At 38.3% G+C, this 24,258-nt stretch overlaps 1 protein-coding gene across 6 annotated transcripts in view; it reads right to left on the bottom strand.

The window, feature by feature from the left end:
- LOC112574979 (protein unc-80-like) overlaps window positions 1-24,258 on the bottom strand; it is a 49,792-nt gene that overhangs the window by 5,839 nt on the left and 19,695 nt on the right. For 5 of the 6 annotated variants that reach the window (XR_003101542.1, XR_003101541.1, XM_025256443.1 and 2 more), the window contains exons 24-55: window positions 23,078-23,206; window positions 20,143-20,277; window positions 19,626-19,726; window positions 19,010-19,096; window positions 18,390-18,473; window positions 17,784-17,852; window positions 17,197-17,295; window positions 16,768-16,864; window positions 16,135-16,256; window positions 15,825-15,902; window positions 15,487-15,588; window positions 14,487-14,531; window positions 14,036-14,220; window positions 13,499-13,697; window positions 13,020-13,127; window positions 12,390-12,500; window positions 11,510-11,667; window positions 11,256-11,366; window positions 10,648-10,858; window positions 9,939-10,018; window positions 9,441-9,564; window positions 8,586-8,625; window positions 8,013-8,068; window positions 7,418-7,600; window positions 7,003-7,126; window positions 6,627-6,839; window positions 4,887-4,982; window positions 4,290-4,378; window positions 3,670-3,838; window positions 3,249-3,410; window positions 2,520-2,711; window positions 498-644 (exon numbers count right to left, since the gene is read on the bottom strand). Coding sequence is in view for 4 of the 6 variants with exons in the window: in XM_025256443.1 (XP_025112228.1) it covers window positions 498-644; window positions 2,520-2,711; window positions 3,249-3,410; window positions 3,670-3,838; window positions 4,290-4,378; window positions 4,887-4,982; window positions 6,627-6,839; window positions 7,003-7,126; window positions 7,418-7,600; window positions 8,013-8,068; window positions 8,586-8,625; window positions 9,441-9,564; window positions 9,939-10,018; window positions 10,648-10,858; window positions 11,256-11,366; window positions 11,510-11,667; window positions 12,390-12,500; window positions 13,020-13,127; window positions 13,499-13,697; window positions 14,036-14,220; window positions 14,487-14,531; window positions 15,487-15,588; window positions 15,825-15,902; window positions 16,135-16,256; window positions 16,768-16,864; window positions 17,197-17,295; window positions 17,784-17,852; window positions 18,390-18,473; window positions 19,010-19,096; window positions 19,626-19,726; window positions 20,143-20,277; window positions 23,078-23,206 (3,906 nt within the window). In the remaining 2 variants the exon portion in view is untranslated. The remainder of the gene's footprint in view (window positions 1-497; window positions 645-2,519; window positions 2,712-3,248; window positions 3,411-3,669; window positions 3,839-4,289; window positions 4,379-4,886; window positions 4,983-6,626; window positions 6,840-7,002; window positions 7,127-7,417; window positions 7,601-8,012; window positions 8,069-8,585; window positions 8,626-9,440; window positions 9,565-9,938; window positions 10,019-10,647; window positions 10,859-11,255; window positions 11,367-11,509; window positions 11,668-12,389; window positions 12,501-13,019; window positions 13,128-13,498; window positions 13,698-14,035; window positions 14,221-14,486; window positions 14,532-15,486; window positions 15,589-15,824; window positions 15,903-16,134; window positions 16,257-16,767; window positions 16,865-17,196; window positions 17,296-17,783; window positions 17,853-18,389; window positions 18,474-19,009; window positions 19,097-19,625; window positions 19,727-20,142; window positions 20,278-23,077; window positions 23,207-24,258) is intronic. The other variant, XM_025256444.1, reaches the window with a different exon arrangement.

The following is a 24,258-nucleotide window of genomic DNA, read 5'->3' as shown; positions in this document are numbered from 1 at the left end:
CAGGGGTAGAATGGGGGTTGTACACACACCATCATGACAATCATGCATGTACATGCACACACTTGCATGCATATGCACACAGTCATTACATGTTCAAATATATATGCATGCGTACACACCTACACACATGGCGTAGTGTTGGTTACATTCATTAGAAATAAATTTCATCATAACCCTATGCATAATTTATTCCATTTTTAAGTGCAGTAGTTTTTTCCCTGGAACAAGAAAAATTCTTAAGCAGAAATTTTCTGAAAATAACTGAAAGTTCAACTATTGGTCAGTGGAAAACAGAACTGTCTGAAAAGGTATTCTGAGGACTTTCCCTTCATTTCTCTTTGATGTTAGATCAGCTTAACTGTGTTAGGCATCCAAAAGGTAAAATGCCTGGCAGCTGTAAGTGTGAATAAGTGGGTAAGTGGCAACTGTAAGTGTGGATAAATGACAGCTGTAAGTGTTGGAGGAAAGACAATATCTTAATGCTGCTATTTTCCTACCTCTTCCATTGACTGCTTCGCATTCTTCATTTTCAAATGCAACATTTGCAGGTGCAGCCCGGTCAAGACTGTTTTGCTTTGAAAGATGTCCCCTCAAGCAGATGGTAGGCTGGCGCTGCAGCCGTGGAGATTCAAAAGTCTCACACTCTGCACAAAAGATGTAGCAAATTTGTGTATATATTTTTCATTTTAATGAAGACCTTCCTAATACCCAAACCAAAGCAAATGCTTACTTTTGTAGAATAAATGTAATTTTTTGTAAATTGGTGACAGGGTAAGCCTCTCCTTCAAAACAACCAGATTAGAATAGAAACAGTAAAACTGCAGACCTACCAGTCCTATGGAAAGAGGTCGAAAGACAGTCTGAAGGAAGGAAAGTTGCCAGGCACTGTTAGCGTGCTGGATGAGCTGCTCAAGCAGGGTGGGGAAGAAACTACAAATATCCTCAATGTCCCGTGCCAAGGAGTCTGGGAATGCAAGGAATGGCCCAAAGAATGGACGCAGTCTCTAGTCCTACCCCTCCCAAAAAAAAAGGAAACAGGAAACAGGAAACGGTGCCAGAACTATAGAACCATAAGTCATACAGAACCACATCAGAACCATGGCAGAGGAACAGCTAGCAGAAGAACAGGCTGGATTCAGACCATGTAGAAACATAGTTAAGCAGATCTTCAACTGTCACATCCTTATAAAAAGCACCTTCAGCATCAGCGCAACCTCTACCACAACTTCATTGACTTTTAAGGTATTTGACAGTCTGGCATGAGGGACTATGGCATGTGATGCAAAAAGTCAACGTCGAAGAAGGCCTTGTTCAACTCACCGAAGTGCTATACAATAGCTCAACGAGTAAAGTACTGCTGGATAACCAAATAGAAGCTCACTTTCCCACCACAGCAGGCATTACATCAAGGATGTACCCTATCACCGGTGCTGTTTAATATCTTCTTGGAGAACATCATGCACGAAGCCCTCCATGACCATCATACTTCCATTTCCATTGATGGAAGGCCGATCTGCAACCTACGCTTTGCAGACAACATAGATCTGTTAGCAAGCACTAACAAAGAATTGCAAGACCTCACCAACAAACCTACAGATAGTTCAAATGGAGTTGGAATGGAAACCATCACCAAAAAGAGCAAAGTTGTGAACAATGTCAGTGGCAAAGCAGAGATCTGTATGAATGGGGTACAGCTCAAAGAGATTAGCAGCTTCAGGTACTTGGGAACCACTCTCTTCAAGCACAGCAGCTACATGTCTGCATCAGGATCGCAATAGCAACAGTGGCAATGGCTAACCTAGATAGGATGTGGCATAGCCATAAGATAAGGTTTAGTACGAAGCACCAGCTCTAAAAATCACTGATAGTACCAGTACTGCTCTACAGACATGACAGGTGGACTCTGCTTGCCGAAACAACAGGAGAATCCAGCCATTAGACAGCAGGAAGCTGCTCCAGATCTCATGCTGAGAACATAAAATCAAAAACTTTGTAGAAAACAAGAATGCCATATTTGTAGGACACTGGGAACCTCTACTTTCAATAGTCAGGCAGCATAAGATGGTCTTCTTTGGTCATGTGACACGGCACAACACCTTGTCAAAGACTTTCCTTCAAGGCAGCTTATGAACGTCAAAGAGTGGAATGGTTGTCCTGTACAGGAGTCTATCGCCCAAAATAGGCAAGAGTGATGGGCCCTGAAAGCAGCCGTGTCTATCCATATGCTCCTCCCAACAACAGGTGATGGTCAAGGGATGACTGATTCGTTAAAAGATGGTCCCATATGCTGCCTCTATAAAGGACAGGAAAAAGGAAGCAAAGGAAACTATATCCCAGCAAAGCAGTCAGTCCTTTACACAGATGCCATTTACAGATAAATAGCAATGTGCCTAAACCATGATCTAAGTTCAGGACATCTGATCCTTATTGTATTGGTGCCTGCACTATCCTGATTTTAGGACAAGATAGGTATGGTCTCATGTGCTGTGTTCAGACAGGTAAGACAAGACTATGTTTACCAGTAGGAGATGGTTCATTTGCTGTTTTCTTCATAATAAATTTCTCCAAGATGAGGATTCCTGCATGAGGCAGGATACGTTTGCTACCCTGTCCAGCTGGCAGGTCAGCTGGAGGTGCCATGGTGTTCCTATTCTCAGTAAAACTCTGGACAGGTGGACTACTACCAGAGCTGGACTGGGAGAAAACTGTTCCTGTCAACAGAAACATGTCTTGTCCCTCAACTCTTTGTCACTAAGAGTTAAAGACATAAAGATAAACCTGACTGATATCACGTATTGGCTCTACTCTGCATGCTATGTGATATGATTTGTGTATATTTCTTGTCTGTCAAGATATGTGTATGGCTGCTGATATGCTTTAGCTACTTGTATATTTGTATGCTGATATGTTTTCATATAAGTTTGATTTTGATATACATTCATCCATGTATGTGTCTTGTTGGTGTGACAAGTGGTGATGGGTTGGTGATGTTGAAAATTGATCCAGATTTCTATTTATACATTAAGTCAGCACAAAGAGGTTGCTGACAAATTTAGAGTTGCTTATTTTTTAAAAGAACACCAGCACTTTTTAGCAGCAAAGGATAAATAACACTTAACAGTGCCAGATGTCTTATTTAATGTGTCTTACAACAGTTACTAGGGATAGAAAGAAAATACTATAAATGCAAAGGAAAGAAATGCTTTAACTGTTGAAGAAGGCAACATGGATAAAGGGAAAAAGGTTACCTCTACTATTCTTCTTAGCATTGAGACCAAATGAGCACTTAGTTGGGCCAATGAGTTCAGCTGCAAGCTCAGTTAGGTTGGGTGGCAGCTGAGTATCGGACAGGTGGGTCTGGGAGAACTCTGAGTGGTCTGTGGCAATAGTGGCTGTTCTTGAGTGATAACCTGCATTAAAATCAAATATTAGTGTTGTTTCAGCACCAACTGCTCTTAGGGACACCTAAAAATGTCTACAAACCATTTCTCTTTCTCTTCTGTAGATTTATTTTTGCATACTGATGGTGATGCAACATCAAATCTTTGGTTCACCTTCCCATTAAACTACATCATGACATCACAGACAGAGAAAAAAGAACTTATCAGGAAACATGACAATGGGGGATTATTCTGCATAGACAGGAATGCCGTAATTATGTCCACGCACCAGCTACACAAGCGGCCATGTTGTCCCGCAGCTGCTTCAGTTCCTGGGCCATAGAGATGAGGATGGTAGCTGTGGACTTGGGATATGCATAACTGTAACCTTGCAGCTTGTCCTTGATGGTTTGCTGCATGTAGTACTCCTGGGCTGTGTCACAGTTCACACGCATCATCTGAATAAGAATAAGAGTTTGTTTATTGAGTGGGGTGGGTGGCAATATGATCCAAATGAGGAAGTGACATATCCTGAGAAAGTGGTGGTTCTGGTTTCTACACTAATATCATCAAAACATACCAGTCTGGGTCAACAATGCCTTGGAATGGATACCTGAAAACTAAGCATGAGCCACCTTGAACAATGCCAGAGGACTAATACTGGCAATTTAATGGAACAATTTTGATGCGCTGCTTGCCTCCCCTGTCTCTGTCATAACATCTTTGAGGCACACTCCTCTTCCCCTTTTTTGTGCCTAAGATAGGGTCCCTGATAATGAAAGCATCAAAAACAGACACACAACTAGTTATATCCCATAGCAATGACTCTGGCATGAATAAGAACAAATATAATGAATTATATCTAAGAAATATCATAAGCATTAGAGACAATCAACAAGCTTTGCTGACCCTGAACCTGATGAATGTGTGGAGTAATAGGAACAGAGATGGTCTGTGGGTCACCAGGAAATCCAGAAACTTCCACAGAGGAAGACCCACTGTAACAGTAAAGAAAACTAGCAGAGTCATTCTCATACTTTTTATACAGTCATTAATTCAGAATTTTCCCCATTTCACTTAATTTGAAAATTTTCCCATTCACATATCCCTGCAACAAAAAGGTTTATATAGGTGACAAAATGAAAATTTTGGATAGGTCAAAGTCACAAATCTTTATTCTTTCTCTCTCAATGAAGAAAAAAAAAGGTGGTGAAAGGATTCCACTGAATCTTAAATCAAACCCCACTAATGGGAGAAAAAAAACTGCATCATCCATCACCCAGTTAACTGACTACAACCACAGTAAAATGCAAAAAAAAACAAAAAACAAACATGCATCCATACAAGAAATTTTTCACTATGTTCAGCATTTACGTCTATCAAAATTCAAAACGCACAAATGAAACTTGAGTTTCAAAAAATACTGCATCACTACAACAGGCTGGCCAGCTATATAGTCTAAAAGCCAGCCAACACCTGTTAGTGAAAAATCTGTGAATTGCTAACCTTTGCCCTTGGAAGCCAAAGCCTGAATGCACTTGGCCACACTCTGCCACTCTGTGGAAAGATGTTTGTCGAAGCACACGGCTAGTACTTCTAAACCTGCACAGTAAAAATATTTTCTAATTTTGCTGCTCAACAATGATGAAAACCTTTCATTTTTTATTGCTTATTCTGTAAAATAATAAACACATCAACAGTCTAATCTGAAAAACACACACAAAGAAAAATGCAAAGGAAGACTGCTTGTCTAATTTGAAGATATGAACAGAATAAATCCAGATTTTGACTGGGAAACAAGACGGTGACACAATTTCTCAATAAATCTTGGTCCTATGCTGTATTCATGTGCTGTTTTCTGCTCCATGGGTAGCTGGAGAAAGGGGAGGCTTTCTGGGTGGATGCAATCTTTATAGGGAAGCATACACTCTATAGGGGTTAGAGTGAAAGTGTCCAAGTTCAAAAGTGTGCAATTCACTGGTTTGATGCCCACGTCATGCAGCATGTTTTCCCCCTCCCAACCCAGCTGTGGAATGACTCTATAGAGAGCTAGGCAAAGCAGCAAGGGGAATAATATGGGCACTGCCCTGAGATAATTAAGGTCTTTAACCTCTCACTTCCCATCCATCATGTGCACCAACTCTCCACACTGACTCAGTCTCATTCTGTTTCATAAAATAAATGACAAATGATAAGAAGCCCTCATCTTTTGTAAGAAAAGTGCCAGAATTCTCCTTCATCTGTCAGTCTCTGTTTAAGTTGCCAATGCCAATATTTCCTTTGTATCTTCAGCAGTTTTTTACAATCGCAGTTGACATGTCCCTTGACAAACATGCTTTAGACCTCTAACATTCTACTTAAAACAAACTCCATAAGATAAGTGACATTCATCCTACACCCTGTCAAAATTGCTACCATTTTCACCCCTTCTTTTGGACTAGTGTATCATTTCTTGCAGGCTGTCAACATTATCTGATTCACAAGGTTCAGAAAGTCCAGAACCCTGCTGCTTGGTGTTCTCAGAGCTCATCAATCTAAACATGCCACACCACTTCTGCATGCTGTCCACAGACTACTCAAAAGGAGAACCCACTCTAAGCTCTCAACTATTACAAATTCCTCATTGGCTATTATTCTGATCTCATGTCTTTCTACACTCCTGCTCAAAACCCCTGCTTCTCATTTGACACTGGCACTGTCCATTCCAACTATAAATACATTAGCACACAGACACCGTATGTGATCCTTATGCATTTCTAAATGAAACTCTCTCCAATACCCCACCTGTCATTCAGAGTCAAAGACAACACTTAAATGGTCATTTAAATCTTAGCTGCTACAAAAACTATGCTTGATTTTTGTTTCCATTATATATTTTGTATTATGCATTATATCAATTTGTATTTACACTATATTTTTTTAAATTTTGCTATCTGTCTGAATGACAAAGTGTGCTTTGTATATATAGTATAGTAGGTTATTGTGAATAGCAAATTATTATCAGCTAACATTTTTTTCTTTTGTAGTTTTTGTGTTTTTATGATTTGCTGGTGGGTGTAGTACCCTACTTAATTATGTTGCGCAAAATAAAAGTTCAAAATGTTAAATAAAATCATAAGGTCACAGGTCACCTTTATATGCACATATCTAGACACTTAGGGGAGTCTTTCTTCCCATGAATGCATTCAGTTAACATTCGTTCTTTTGTTCTATAAAAGTATTCACAGCTGTGAGGAAGTTACAAACCAATGAAAGCTGCAGTGTGATGGAATTCATGCCCTAGTTTCTGTGCCATCTTCTCAGATGCTGACATGCTGCCGCTGCGACTTCGTTCTGTGTTGACATAGTGTGACTTAGTGCTGGAGTTATGCATGGTGGCCGCTGGAGGATGTGGGGTCAACAGACTAGTGACTGCATTTAAGACAAACTTGATGTCCACAGGATACAGATGAGGCATGTCTGAAAAGTAAAATGTCAGAAACAGATTTTCTCTTTTTTCATCAAGTCCAACATTGTCATTAAAAGTAACATATATATATATAAATAAAAAAAAACCTTAGACACAGCCTGAAGAACTTTCTTTCTGTAATAAAACAACAAACAGCAGCATAGGATGACATACCACGACAGCCGCAGCCAACACGGATGCAAAGTGGTAGGACAAAGTTTGTGAGGAGCCCCAGAAGCTTATCACTTGGATGTACAGCTGAAGGGCCTCCACAAATATATTCTAAAGAATAGTGTTCCTGCACAATAAGCCAACATTATCAGATGCTTTATGCAGTTTAGTGGAGAAACAAATGGCATTCGTCTGACATATTTTATGGTGACTTCAGTAAAACTCCAACAGCTGATAACATTGGAAAGATGAGGTTGTCTATATTTTTTATCCCTGTTTAATTCAGTTTACTTGTGAGTTTTCTAAAAACCACACCTTTTATTTTCTTTAGCTTTAAAAAATCTGTTTGTCATTTCAATGCTCAAAATTAGATAATTCATGTTGTTGTGATATGTTGTACTGAAGAAAGAGACAGTACCCCAAGAGCTTGCATCTGCATTGCCACAAGTTTGATAACAGCTGAGCAAAACACAGGTGCAACTTCTGGTGATGAGGATCTTTCTGTGCGATTTGTACTTTGAGTGCCCAGACCGGGGTCTAATGAGACGCTCAACCCTCCCATGCTGGATAAAAGGATGGAGATCAAAACATTGACCAGTGTCTGAAAAAAAACCCATAGAAAATTCAATTTCCAATCATCTACTGCTTTACAGTTTGTTTTGTTTTTTTCTATTAGCTACTTCCCTACGTGTCAGTACTGTTGTTTATCCTTCCGTCCTTTGTATGTTGTCCATGTTTCGTTCTTGTGTCAAGTGTTGACAGAATGTTCCTTACGAGCATGAGTATGCTCTAAATAAATCAAGCATTTTTTTTTTCCACCAGGCTAGGAAACAAAAGACACAGATAGATCAGAAAAAATAGCAAATTTAAGACATTGTGAAAATCAGTGAGAAGGAAAGTGGCACAGTTCTCTGTGGTATCAAACGTTAAGATTCAAAGTCTAAGTGGGGTTGGGAAGCTACACCTCACACATACAAGAATACTTGCACACAACTCATGCACAGTTTTCTAACCTTCAAGTGAGGTAAGTAAGCAATGTAGGCAAATTTCTTCAGAGTCTGGAAGACACCTGTAACAATGAGGACAATATGCTATTGCCTGGTGCTGCAGCAGTCTTTGTAGCAGACTCTGTTTCCTGATGATTTTTGTTGTGAAGAACAAGTTATTCGGATCACAAGATTTTACCTCAATAAAAAAGCCTCTCTGGTGTCTTTGTTCAAAACAAGTTAAAGGTTCTTTTATTAAAAGAATCTCCAAAGTATGTAATAATGAAAACTCTAAATGAACTGAATGCTTCTAAGACACGTGCCATTAAGTGTGATAAACACATGTAACATGCCTTAGTCTGTACATGGTAGTGTGGAAAGCTGCAATGAATAGTTGACATTCAAAACTGATGATGTTACTTTCACTCTTCTTGAGTATCTTTGTAAGGCTTTCTATCATGAAAAACACCCCAACAATTTAATTACAGATCTCAGTAATTATATTTCACATCCCAATAATAATTTTACACATTTTAACAATAATATCTCAGTAATAGCCTTACACATCTCACTGATAATCATGCACGTATTAGCAATTACCTTTCAGAATGTTAGCAGCTGCTTCCCAGTCTATCTGCCGCTGTTTTTTTTTTAAAAAGAAGAGTTAAAACTTTTCATGAATACAAATGTCCTTACTACATATTGTCAACCCCATTACACCCACTGGTCATATTTGACAGCCAGAACAACTACGTGCATTGCATGAAATAATAAAAGTGAACTGATATTTCTGCTGGCTTACTTTTGCTACTCTCCAACACTTACAATGTAGAACTGGCTTTTAAAAGTACAGCAACAAAAAGGAATAGTTAAACAAGTACTTTACTTCTTAAATTACTGCAGCCAGCAAACAATTTATTGAATTACAGTATACCATGAGACATAGATGGCACATTACACTAGAACTATATATATATCTCTTATTATTAAATAGTAATTATATATAGAATTATAAATTATATTAGAATTACAGCATACCATGAGACAAAGATGGCACATTATTGTAGAAGGGATCATAGCACTATAGCCTTAAGACTGTTTTACAGTTCAGAATCTGGGATTTGATTAAAAAAACAGGTGTAATGGAAGGAATAACAAGGATCTCGTTTCATATAGTGACTGGAAGACCACTCTGCCAACTTAGCACTCCAGTTACTTGATTTATAAAAGCAGGTCACAGGAGCAGAAGGAGAGGGCTAAGCTCTGCCTTCTACATACAGCCCTTGACACCGTGAACCACTCTGTCCCCATCCCTAAGGCCACCAGGCTGTGGGAACTTTTACCTTCTCAATTCTGTGAAAGCAGAAAACATTTCTGGGGCTGGAACTTTTGTACTGTTAATAATTTGTAATTGATTGCAAAAAACACATACAGGCAGAAGAGAGTTAATGATACCTTAAGGGCATTCTTCTTGGAAATTTTGGTGAACAGTCTGTCCAGACGTCGCAAGATTAGGTTTAGAGCAGGTCTAACAAGTTCCTGTGACCAGTCTGTGTTGGGTAGTATCTCCAGCATGTATCTGGAGGCACAAATAAATGCATTTTCTTACTTATTGAAATGTATGCATGCTCATATGTATGGATGCTTGCATGTCTGCACACATATATTTGTGTGCATTTGGAAGCAGTGAAAAGCTATTTCTGCAAAGTGCAGCAGACAACTTAGAACAGGTGATTTTTTTCAGCCACTGAGGACTGGCCTGGACTCAAATCAAACTTAGCCTTCCAATGATGTTGGGAAAAAACAAGACAAAGAAATGGGGCACAGTCTACAGAACATTGAGCAGAACAGGCAAAATGAACTCATGAATAATAATTATGAGAAATCTTTCTTAAAAATCTAGATATCCCATGTTCATCTTAAATCTAAATACCCTAGGTCTGGTATAAATACCTCTGGAGTCCAGAACAGCTGATTGTGTATGGGTCATATGGTATCAGCTTGAGCAGTGTGTGGGCAATCTCTGCAAGGCGCTGTAAACAAAGGGGTCAAGCAGAGACTAAAATTTTGAGATATATATATGATTGCTTCTGTAATTCCTGAAAACATGTATCTGCCTCTATATTTTCTCAATGTACTTATCTGTCTGCTTTTGTAATTACTAAATATATATATGTCTGCTTCTCTAATTACTGATTATAAAAAAGCACTACTTGTTCTGGCAGCCACTTAAAAAAAAACACTACATGCTTCTAAGAGCTTAAACAACATTACTTATTTGCAATATGTCAAAGTTTGAGAGTTTCTTGACTGTGAAAAAAAAGGACTCCAAGGTTGACTTCAAAACACATAGGACTGCCCTATCCACAAAGTAAAGTGCCACGGTCTGGGACAACTCTCAGGATAAGAAATGACCTTGGTCTCACTGTCAGCTTCGTTCGATCCCTTGGCAAAAAAGATCTGACAATTTTATACAGAAGATGACTCTAAGTAGGATTTAAAGGCTTCAACAGAAACTGATAACAGCCATCATTTGCTGCTGCCTCTTGCAGTTATCCGAACATCTGAAGAAAATGTATGTTTCTGGGGTTGCATTCTTGTAAAAAAAAAAAGCTATGGTGCATGAAAACAGAAAGGGAAAAAAATAAGAAATGAATCTCACATTGTGAGTTTTGTGGTCCAAAAGCTCTGGAGGTCGGAAGGAGGGGTCACCCAAAATCTTGCGCAACTGCCGAAGGCGTGCATGACACGTTGTCCAGAACTGGGCAGCAATGGACAGAATCAGATCCCGAGGGTGTCTGAATTCTTCTCGCATTTCAAACTCTTCAGCGTCAACACCATGTGGTCGCCGCCGACCCTCCTCCATTCGATGGCTTAAAATAAACAGACTTTCAAATTTCAGTTTCAGCAAGCATGCATAGCATATAATAAGTGAGAAAATAAACAGCATCTAAGTCCTTGTACTTATGTGTGAAATTGCGTTTATTAATAAGGACTATGCATGCATTGATGTGCCCATGTGTGTGTGTGTTTTTTGGGAAAAAACTACTGAACCCACATGGAAGGGTGTTTTTTTTTAATAGTCATCTGATGGCAGCACTGGGCTTATAGGGAAGATCATTCTAGTTATAAGGACTGCTATCCACCTACTGTCCAGGGGCAAGAATTCGTTTGGTTAAAAAACTGTTATAGCCCTTACACTCCTATAGTCAGGTCATATGGTAAAATTAAAGAAGAAATGTAGAACCAGATGACAAATGCTTTGTTTACCTGGTGTGAGAATCTTCACAGTCGTCAACTGTCAAAGAATGCATGCTATGATTGCGAATAGGCTTGCCAACACTCGATGACTCCATAAACCTCTGTGGCAGGCTCATGCTCCTAGAAAACAAACCAAAGATAAGCTGTACGGTAACAGACAAGGATAATATTGTCTTAAGTACATCTTAATTTCAAAACAGATAACAGGTCTCCTTGTATCTCCTCATACTGTGCATAAGTACTGACAACAGATGCACTATCACCTTGCAAAATATTCGCTGCAGCTGATCAAGGCACGAAGGGCTACAGCAATATTGGTGATGGCTGTAACCTCTGACCTGGCCATGCTTACACTATCCCTGTGGGTTGTTTCTTGGCACAGGTGCTCCAAGTAACGAGGGATGACAAGCTCCAGGATCATCTGCATGACAGGTAACAGTTGGAGGGTTAACACTCTCTAGCTTCTTAATTGCTTAGATTTTAAGTAACTCAGGACTGCCAATATCATCTTGAAATAAATTGTCAGATTAGACTTCCTATGAACAAGTTAGATTCTACAATGCAAATTAGAAATGGTATCTCATCTAATAATAACAATGGGATTTACATAGCCCATTTCCCCACACAGAGGCGAGCCCAAATGTGCTTTACAAGATATATAGGGCCAGACAAATCTACAAATAAATATTGTGCATCGTTAAACACTGTTAAGCATTATGGTACCCCCGTTTTTATTCCATTTTCTCCTTCCTCCACCATATAAGTCATGCTAGTAAGCAAAAGAGATTTATTTTAGCCATGAGAATGAAGGACATTTGGTGAACACCCACTACTGAACACCCACTACTGAACACCCACTACTACCCACTACGTTTTTAATCCCTGGCCTGAATAAGCTTTGGTAAAGCTGTCTGCTCTTATATTCATTATCTCCCCCTTCCCAAAACTCATTTATCAAGTTTGCAACCTGTTATTGTACTTGTTTGCACTGCTCTTTTGTTAAAGCACATTAAGCTCACTGCAAGGTGTGGAAATACATTTAAAAAAGTGTTTAAATATTTTATATATATAAAAATTATGTTTGTAATTATCATCTGCAATTATCCAGCCTCCCATCTTTCACCAACACCACTGGCAGCTCACCAACATCTGCACGCTACGGAAAGAGTCTGGAGCGTAGGCAACGACAGTCACACACATGTTGATGGTGTCCATCATGCTGAAGGTATCTGGATCAGCTTCATAGCAAAAGTCCTGAAACATGAACAGCAAACCTACAGCTCTGGTTTAACCTCAGTTACTAAACAACTGAGGAACAAATTTATGCAAGAGTTGCTTCCCGTGAACTAGTGAAGGCAGTAAACGGTACCTAACACTCAAATCCTTTCCTAACAAGCAAGCACTCGATAGTAAACAACATGGGTGCACAGGCTGTTTACAGTGCCTCACTATCGCATTAACCCAACAGAAAGTGTTTGTTTATAACACACACTCAACTGTAGTCAACACATTCACTAAAAGTGTTATGAAATACCAGTCGCAATAGTCCTGTTTGTTTGAAACAGCATAAGTAGCATAATTTTTATATAGATTTATGTACTTTAGAGGTTGATGTCATGCCCAAGTGGTTTGATTTTCTCTCCAGGCTTTTCTAAAGCAAATATAAATATTGATGCTGCAGTCATGGGTTCTGCCAGCTATGCTTCATGTTATTAAATATATTTCCAGACCATGATGTATCACAAGTGTCCTCCCCTTGTGCTAGATCCTCACCAGTGCTTTGAGAGGTTTGTCCCCCTGGACGAGGTCTAGCACACCCAGTATGTCAGGGCACTCCCTGTCCAAGGCAAGCAACAGTTTGAACATGCTGTCTGGCTGTACCTGCACCCAAAACAACAGTAGCTAATACAAATCTACAAAACAGTTATCAATACTTGCTGTTGTCCTTATATTTTTTAAAGCACAAACACTGCACAGATAAAAATTACCATATGAAACTCAGTAAACATCAATCCAAATCAGTGCAACTTCCATTAATTTAGTAAAGTGTTAAGGGTCCAAGAAAAAAATTATCTTTTTTAAAATGTGGTCAAATCCTCATGGGCCTAAGCCAATGATAGGCAGATTACATCAAACCTTCAATCTCACAGATAACAAGGTGCCACAAAGACACAATCTGCCCAATGCCAGATTGCCAGCCCAGGAACCAGTTTTTGTTTCTGTATCCCTTATCAAGCTCAACATATCTCTACCTTACTGCAGTCCAACATCCCTCCTGCTGCACAGCTGGTATCTAGGATGGAAGCCACACTTCCAAACATCTGCAGCACAAATGGCTTGCGATGCAAGATGTAGAACTGGCGGCACACAAAGTGGATAGCCTGCTTCAGGACAGTGTTGGGCTGGTTGTTGCTGTACACTCGCAACAGTGTGGGCATAATGTACATGAACCTAGGAAGAGATTAAAAGTCCTTAAATACCAGTTCCACCACTGCATGTTCATGCAGACATCATGCTGTTTTAGTGTAGACACCATGCTGTGGCAACTTTGATGGACAAGTTGAGGTGATTGCTCTGAGTTAACAATAATGAGGTAATGAATAATGATGATTATGAATAATAATAATAATGAATAATGGTGTGATCTTAATGTTTAGGCATTTTCTCAATATAGCCAAGTCCTGTTTGCAATCAATATTGATTCCTACATTCATGCGTTTTTACGGGTGGATATCACAACTGAATATAAATTCTGTTTTGTCTTAATAAGACACCACGAATAAACTTACCCATTGGTGGCAAATATATGCTTGAAGTGACGACAGGTGTTGATAAGGGATGCCAGACAGAAGCGCAGGATGGCTGTGTCTTCAAACAACAGGATGATGGTTCCATTAATGACATTCATGAAGAGGGAAAGGTCATGCGACCAAGTAAAGGTGCTGTTGAGTGCACTGAACATTGTTGTCATCAGCTATAACAGAAAAAAAAGTTGTTTTTCATCTCCAGCCTAAGCAAAACAGAATGCAATATTTCTCTCTACTGTCTCTTTTTGGAGACAAAACAAAAATGTGTCTTCACAGGTCTGTGTAACCAACAGTTAAATAATGTCATAAACATGCACATGCGCATCTGCGTAAATGCCCACACACAAGGACAATCATAGGCTAAATCTCAAAATGGTTACAAAAAAATTTACAGAAGCTCAAACAATCTAACAATATGCAACCTTCCTTTTACCTTTGTCCAAGCATATTTATGAAGTGAGTCCATGCCAAACAGCTCCTGAAAGGTGAAGACAGAGAAGCAAGAATGATCTGCAATCTGCATCTTTTAAAGGCTGATCTGAGTGCAACATTTTTTTCTTTATGATCAAGTTAAGTTAATTTTAAAATAAAAATTCCCAAAATGAGTATAAAATTATGCTTAATTTTTAAGTTTAAGCCTTCAAACATTGCCATGAGGAAAGCAGAAGAAAATTACCCACTACACTGCAGAGCTCTGTTGCGTGTTAAGCAGTATTTCTAACAGCAAGTGTGGCTTAGTTCAGCAAATCTCTGCATGTCTTTGAATCAGACGAAGAAATATTGCTTAGATTGATGTTCAAGAAGCGATTTTTTTTTTCCAGAAAATGAAACAGCTGATTTTGGAATACAGCCTACAGATTTAAACTTTATTTAGAAGTCGAAGATGATCAAGACCAAGTTATGACTGAAGTTAAAAATTTTTAAAGTCCAAAGTGATTTCATTCTGTTTTCTTTTACCGAGGATTGCAACAATCTTTCCTCTTTGAATTCAGCTCATGCAGATGATGCTATTTTTAGAAGTACTATCCTTTCCTCACTTTCTGTTTTCTTAACAAATCCAGATGTGACTAATAGAAAAATATTAATATAATATTTCTCATGCCTCTTCATCATAAAATACCACCAGAATATGTTTTTGTGATACTTCATGTTCTATTTCCAGCAATTTTTGCTGCGCAATTGGGTTAGCTTTTAACAAAGAAACTAAGTCTCAGATATAATCTATATAATATCTTCCCAAAGTTTATACTTGAGGACAAAGATCCGAGTAACAGCCTGTTCATCAAAACATTGCACAAAATGCACAGAAAGGATGATTAGAACTCAATGTGTAGCAGTCATTTCTTATTAAAAATCAGCATCCAGAAACTTACTCATCACCAGCGCAGTCAACACTTACAATAAACAAGTTCAAACCTTTCCTTTGTTCTCACCTTGCCCAGTTGTCCTTGATACATGTCAAACTCTGTCTCAAGGGCTTTGCGGGGAAATGCTGGCAGTTTTAGAAATTCTTCATGAAGAAATGCAACATGGTTCTGATGAAACATAAATTTGTTAGGAGAGCTGTGTTGGAGCTAGAAAGTGTGACCAACTACATCAAAAATTAGATACATATTCTTAAACTATTTTATTTTTCAATATATTATATTCTTTACTGTTAGCATAAGGGCTAATTTCTGTCATTTTCACAGTAACTGCCTTATATTTTCAGTTTTACAATAAATATTCGTGAAATTTTTCATACAAACACAGGTGAACATTTCTCCATTACCTGGTGACTCGAAGTGTTGGCCAAGACAGCATCTGTTAGCAAGACCTTCCCAATTTCTATGAACTTCAGCAAAAACACCTGCAAGCAAATTTAAGATGAGACACAAATTCCTCCAAACAGCATTATCAAAATATCTTTGGGGGAGGGGGGTTCAAACTGGTTTATAATAAGAGAAAGAGCATTTAACCACATCGAAGTGCTGTACTACATGCTCACTTGTGACCTCTGGTCAGGGTCATAAGGTCAGGGCTGCATAATAATTTAGTGGCTGCTCCTTTCTCTGCAACCACAAGCTGCCATCTTCACTCACCCGCTTCTGAAGAGCTAAAGCAGCATCATCAGGATCCATGCGCACAAGGCTCAGCTGAGGATAGATGTTCCTCCGGAAGAAGTAAAAGTCTCTTACATAGGCATTCTGGTTATGTACTTGATCTGCAAACACAGTTCATAGTGTCTCCTTTCTTTTCTTTTGGGTCCTACATACATCTCTATCTTCAGAGTCCTACATACATCTCTATCTACCAAATCTTACAACCTATGATGCGGAAAACAAACACGCTAGGCCCTGCTCACAACACTACATATGCATGTAATGATGCAGTACTGTATATACACATTTACAAATTTTATATATATATAAAACCCAAATAACAAAGATGACACTATCCATTCAGATTAAGTGTGCATTCCATGCTTCCAGCCCCTGGCCAGTAGCAGCTAATGTAGAATGACAGTACAGAGACTGACAAGTCTGGGATATTTACTGGACTGAAAAACTAAATGCCAACTAAAACTGAAAGTAGCACTAGAGTGAAAGATAAGAGTCCCAGCATTTACTGAAAACAGTGAAAGTAACACAAGAATTAAAGATAACTGATAGCAACACTAGAGTTATAGATAACAGAGTTACAGCATGGCATGAAAACCTGCTATGTATACATACTGGTCTTTGTGTCTGCAATAAAATAGCAATGGTGTTGGTCTTCAGGGATGTTAAAGAACTCCAGGCTCTCCTGCAGAATATGTGAGAACTGTGTGTCCTGTGAAGACAATGTTAGCCTTCACATTAGTTTCTTCCTTCTAAACAATTACATAGCAACCACAAATAAGGCCATGATCAGGCTATATTAATTGTCATTAATGTTTTAAGGCTTGCATATGAATGCAATCCCCATATAGCTTCTAGCTTCAAGACAACAACACTGGACTAGAGATTAGTGATCATTAACAGACAAATTTTGCAAATATCTAATGCGTTCATAAGTTACAACAATAAGAGTGAAGTTGCATGTTTGCCAATGGAGGCCAAGAACAGAAAGGGAGTGAACCGCAGCAAGTTCTCTGGATACTGCCTTGCTGATGGATTGCTGACCTCATGGATAGGAAGCTGTGAAGGGATGCTGGAAAGGTCTGGCCCATGCACCAGGATCTTCTTGGCACTGGCTACATTTGCACACACCAACAGGTAAGGCTGCAGCAGAACCAAAACAAGTCTTCCACATACTTGACACAGTTGAAAACATCAAGCAAAATCAATGATCCATGAAAATTCGAACCTCACGTAATTTACACTTACGTTGCTGAACTTGCACTAAAGATGCTCTAAGATGTACACAGCTATCACACCATAGACAAAAGTTAAATTGTAAGATGTGCCATCCTTCTCTTCCATATTCTCAATAAAGATGTCTGCTGATCTCTCTTAACTTTCTTGTAAATGAAACATAATATACTTACAGAAATAGCACACCCTGTATTAGGGTGGTAGGCGACAGTATTATATGGTAAAATGTGACAGTGCTGGAATGGTAAAACATGACTGCAATTTTTGAAATGATAAGACCTGATTGTGTTCGGAATGGTAGGATATGACTGTAATTGGAATGGTAAGATAATATTATGATTGTCTGGAATGGTAAGACACTATTTCTGACTGTAAAGCAAGATGATTTTGCTCACATCGCACTGCTCCTTCTTCAGCGTCTGTTTGAGGTCCTTGAAATAAATACCTTCAACACAGGGAACCACCTGTACACAGAAATAAAAATCACCACTGAAACTACAGCACCTTCAGTGGTACAAGACATACATCATCAGACACACTGGTTACACTATAGAGTAATTACAATGATTATATTACAGAGTAATTAAACTGGTTACATTACAATGTGCACTAGTCGCTTTACTTAGCAGCAAGTTGGTTAGACTCTGCAGGAGTTCACTGTTCTCTCGTTCACATCTCTTAAAAATGTGTCAAGCACATGATGACAAGGAAAAATGTAACGCATCAACAAATTTACATGCACACACACAAACCTATGCATATATATATGCATGCGCACACACAATCCTTTATACTGATTCTACCATATTCTATATGTACGACTAAAGGATGATAGAACCACTCAAACCGAATGTCAGTCAATGTGTTCACCAGAAGGTAGTCTTTCTACATTCTAGTGTAGCACCTCTGTTTTCAAAATGAGGCAGTGACAACATTGTAACATTCTGTCAGTCATGATAAATTATTTGAAAAAGGTTAAGTTCACAATCGTGATGACATACCAGCCACAAGAGGGATAATGCTCCAGCTATAGCATCTTGTCCTCCTTCACAGGGAGAGCGCACATAGAACATGACAAAGCCCACCTGCAAAGCACATTCAAACAAACACAAGTGTGTGAGCACACACACACAAAAGAGCCATGCTCCATATACATGGGACACTGCTGCCTGCAGTCTGTGAACACAACACTTGGTTGAAAAGAATATTTTACCACGTATCTAAGAATCATAATATGGGATAAACATCACTTACTTACCATGCCACACAACAGCCTATACATGCTGCTGTTAGAAAAACACATTCATCCATTTCAGACATCTTTAAGGAGAGTTAAGGGTCCCATAACATTGTATGGCAGCATAATGTCAAGCCACTCCTCTCTTTGCTTTTTGCCTCTTTTTATTGATTACCCATTGTACTGATACATGGAACCAGTGACATTTATCTCCAAATCTGAGTATCCCACTACCAAGCTATGAAGCCTCCCCACTGGATGTCTACGCAAACTTTTAAAAAAAGATGGACCAGTGTTAACTTTGCATTTTTAGTTAAAGGTATAAAGTGTCAGCACCAAGTTTACCAAATAGTTAAAGATACAGAGTGTCAACACTAAGTTTACCAAGTAGTTAAAGATGGAGTGAGCTGTCTGAGCTGGCAGCTGACGAAAGTAAATCACCAGCTTACGCACCAGGAATATCAGCTCCTCCTATTAACAAGACAACAGCTCAGGCATAAGTAATTTATAAACAAATAAAATTTCATTCACAAAATGTTGTGTAATCTGACACACACACTTGTAACTACAAAAAGCACACTTTCTATTCTATCTTTCGATACATAGTCTAACAAAGGTACTTATCAACAGTTACAAAACAATAAATGCTCTGTTTAATGTTACCCTTTAAAATCAGAAGTATATAATCTAGCAACTTGTCAGCCAAACTCTCTATTTCCTTGAGTTCTTTACTGCTATTCATTGTCATCTATCTGGTCATTGGTTCCTGAGGATATGTGTAGTAACATGCTTTACATGATATAACCATCAGTACAGAAACTCCAGTACAGAAATGCAAGCATAAAATACTAATAAACAGGAACTTTGAAGGTCCAAATTAAATACATAAGACTAGTAGAAAGAGAAAAAGACTGCTCAAAATTTTTTGAATTTTACAGAGTCCATAGCATTCTCTACCTCTGTTCTCTGTCAGTTACTCTTTCCATGAACTCTCACCCACCTGTCTCTCTTTGTTTGTAAGCTTTTCCAGGAAGTGTCGGAGAAAGAGAATAGGGTCATCCACAATGCAGTCCCAAATGATCTTGTTGGCAACTTCCGATACTGTTAAACACACATACAGATCATAAAATGGTGGTCACACATGCCTATACATATTACGAATCAGTAAACTGATGAATCCACAAAGTAGTCTGAACCCAAGCAGTTGATCAATGCAGAAAAACCACTTAACAAGAAGTCATCCATATCAGAAAAGATCTACTCAGACACGTACCTGACACCTTCTATCTCACTAAAATTTAAAAGGCAATGTGCTACCATTCCCGTGAACATATTCTTATAATACAGCTGGCAGCATTACCATGCCTGTTAATGCAGATGAACTTCTTTTGCCTGAGAATTAAAAGTTTAAATGTAAGTGCAACATTTGCTAAGCATCACATACTGATATGGTCAGCAACTGGAAAATCTGTAGTGGTTACACACAGATCTGATATTTTGGGAAATACAGAACCTACCTGAGACTCCCTCAGTATTGACATCATGGTCATCTAGCAAGTGCAGCACTGGCAAGACAGCTGCACAGATGCATGATGGGAAGAAGGCTTGTGCTGTCTGCAGATGGTGCGAATGGTCTGCACGTTCTTCCTCACCTTGGGGAGGGGAAAACTGATGACTTTAACTGAATTCAAAAGTCATAGACCACAACTCTGATGTAGTTCTATTTGAATAAAAGTTTTGACTAACATAAGTAATATTACTGTGGTTAGTTATATACCAAAATTATATGTTGATCTGGCGCATTACAGAGTAGGCCATCCCTTTGAACACTTAAGTCCCCCCACAAAACTATATTTACTGTGTGTATTAGTGAGCTTATGAGCAAATTACCTCAAGTACTGTAACAATACCACAAAGGCAATTTGTGCAAGTTAGTTACTTAAGAACATAATTGACTAGTGTTGGATGGACTGGATATGAGTGGTCATTCTGCATAAGGCAGAAACTGACAGTATGCAGCCACAAATATTGGCAGTATGTGGACACACCCTCTGAACAAAAACTGACTGTATTTGCCACACCCTTAGCAAAAACTGACTGTACATGGTCACACCTTTAGCAAAAGTTGACTGTATATGGTCACACCCTCTGAAACTTCTAGCAGCTATAAAGGCAGCAATGGAAAAGAACTGGATGACACTATCAATGGGAATGTCATCATTCTAACCAAACTATTGGAAAACTCCATCTTTGGTGCTGGCCATCTGAATGCACCACAGACTGTGTTAGGGAAAGGGAGGGGGCACTGTATTCATTTCTCGAATAGCTGGTCACCAAAAGTAAATTTTTAGAGGCAACAGCATAGAGATAACCAAAACAAGCCCCTGATAATACTGTCTGTTACTTTCTTGTCTCCCCTTTAAACATGTTCCAAATTCTACACAAGATAAAAAAGAGAAGAATATCACCATAAACCCCATGTCTTTTGATTTGTTCCATTAGCCCCTTATGCACACAAGCATTGCATTAAACAGAAGCATGCCTCATCTGGAATGCAATCTACAACATTTTAAAAATTTTACCCAAATTCTCTAGAAAAGTAGGCCTCACAATCATACATGCTCTCGTCCACATCACCTCCTCCCATACAGTCTTACTACACAGGCCTACTCTAGCCCAGACCTACTCTACTGGAAAGCATTCTTCACAATCATACATGCCTCTACACTTCTGTACATCCTACACATCGCCTTCTCCCATACACGATCTTACTACACAAGCCTATTCAGGCATGATCTTTTCAAATGCTTTAGCACAAATATGATACAAAATATTTTTTCACTACTTGTTATACAGACCAGTATGTCATTGTTTGCAAAGGCAAGACAAAAATGATAAAGTTGCTCTGAATTTTTCTTTAATTAAAAGTTGATAATTCTGGTTGTATCACATAATAAAAGATGTCTTTATTGATGTGCATGTATATGGTGAGATGATGGCAACTGAAAAAACAAGAAGCAGAACAAAGAACAAACCAAAAATTAATCTCATCATTAAGATTGGCAATGCCAGTACTTCCAAGAAAAAGCCACATAACAAAGACATAACACTGTGTACATGCAGGCATGCAAATAAATCTGTTTTCCCCTGGTGCACAAGGAAGAAAAGCTGGTCTGTTGAGATAACCAAGTATTATCTGATGCATACAGCCCTGAGAGAAAAGCTCTAATAAGGTCATGTTCCTGAATCCACAAACCCACAGAGAAATGAAACCTGGCAATAATGACATTGCCTACAATAGCAGACTCGGTTCTACCCATTTTTTAAAGAATATTTCTACAAAACAAAAGATGGGAACCTATTCTCAAGCAAAAAACTTCCTGTCATGTGTAACATCTACAGTGCTGCACAAAACTTTCCAAAATTTCAGAATATCTGAGGCAAATAATAAAACTCACGGTAAAATTAATAAATTCTAAACGCCCCAACCACATTTGTACACAAATTATGAAATATAAAAACCTTCAACCTCTTGTGCTAAGAAATAAGCACCTTAAAGAAAAGAGGCAAGCACACATGGAAAGCTCTAAAAATAACTTCAGAAACATTCTTCATTCATTGTGTTCAATGAGTGTGAAAACTATCTTTATTTATATTGTAAGATATAATGCAAATAAATTTCAATATGTTCCTCATTGAAAAAAAAAAGCTTGATAGTGATGTATTAGTTAAATATATTGTAAGTCGGATTCACTGTTTGAACACCTGATCGAAATATTTTCAACCTAGAATAACTAAAAAACAAAAATGTAAATCAGATTAAAAAGGTAAGAAATAGTGTTGCTTTGTATGAAAATGAAACTAATTAAAGATTAAAGAATGGTGATAAGATCAAGCAGACAAAACAGACAAGAAAACAAACAAAGCAAACACTGTAAAGTGGAGAGAAATCCAATAAAAGCTAAAGAAGACTTTCAATTTATTCATGTCCAATGAAGAGCCATCTCTAGGATTTAGTATCCAATCACAGATCTGAGACACATGACAGAAGAGTATGCAAAATTCCAGAAGAAAATGCAAATGTTTCTCCTTATACGAAAGCTATTATATATAACCTGCCCTTAAAAAATACTGTGCAATAAATTTTCAAACATCAAGCAAAAAAATAAAAAATTGAAAATGCTTTACAATGGCACAGATTTTAAAGTACAGATCCATTGACAATCCATGATCCCACCCACCTAACCAAAGAAAAAAAATCAAAAGGGAAAGAACTAGCAAAATGAGTATTTATGAGTGAATATAATATTCTACATGACTGATTTCCCCCTTTAAACACAAGCACAAAGAAAGAGAACAGCTAACAGCAAGCACTGTGATCGCCATTTCATGCAGTTCACACAACATACAAAATCCACAGTTACTTGGTTTAATCTGTCCAAGATGTGATACCTTCATTGCCGAGCCTGCCCCAATGCAAGCTACCGTTTCGCCAAGACATGCTACGACTTTGGATATTAGCGCGATTGATTGGAGCGAGTGAGACGCGTCGAGCAGCCAAGTTTAACTCCTCTTGCGTCGCTAGATGGTAAAAGCAAGTGCACAATACATAAGCTCGGTTCAGTTCTTGCCCAAACTGTAAATGAAGGAAATATCAGATGAAGAGCACAGAACAGCGACAGACCTGTACCTCCTGTGAGTTCACTTACATTTTGGGCAAAACTGTGATCAGCTTGACATGTTAGGAGATGGTTACACTCACAAAGTACACCTCAGACAAATATGCAGGAGAAATGGTACCTACCACTCAGAAGTAGTTAGGCTGATTACTAAATATGCACACCTTACAGGAGAAGTTAGATATATTCACCATTAGATAAGCAACACAGTTTAGGGGACAAGTTCGTCTAGTTATTGTCAATATGATGTAAAGGTCACTTTCTCCGTTGCTCAAAAAAAAGAAATTTTAATACTTGTGAGATGTAACAGATGATTCTATATTTCATGGCTGCTTCTAATCATTTATCAAAAATCATAAATATGGTAAAAATCTATCTGTCACTGTCAAATGTCTACTGAAATAATAAGAATTTCTATATGCTATTTCTAGGCCAGAGTTGACATTCTCTTCTTAATTACACATAATCTTAAGCATATCATGACTGAAGCAACAATAACAGTTTTTCCAAATATTATTCAAATGCATATATACATACACTTGTGCACAAACACATAGATGCAGACTTGCGCGCACTTAAACATACACACACATATCTCTATATGCTGTTCTTTAGCATTATAAATAAAATTATTAAATATTTAGAATACATTGTTTGGGAAATTTATCTTTCAAAAAAAAAAATTGTGGGGGTCTCATAATGGGACTGACATGAATACATCAAGTATACAGTAAAACATCCCTTAACAGAATTGGATAGGAAATGGTTGGACCTTTGTGACATGAATACATCAAGTATACATTAAGACACATCCCTCAACATAATTGGATCGGAAATGGTTGGACCTTTGTGCTGGTTTCTCATCTCTCTTTCTCACAGGCACATTATAGGATGTTAAAGCCTCACATGCATACTGACTACAAAATATACACATGATTTACACACCACTTCTCT

The sequence above is a fragment of the Pomacea canaliculata genome, linkage group LG11, assembly GCF_003073045.1.
Source record: "Pomacea canaliculata isolate SZHN2017 linkage group LG11, ASM307304v1, whole genome shotgun sequence".
Taxonomy (NCBI): Eukaryota; Metazoa; Mollusca; class Gastropoda; order Architaenioglossa; family Ampullariidae; genus Pomacea; species Pomacea canaliculata.
This window is presented reverse-complemented; position numbering and strand designations above follow the sequence as displayed.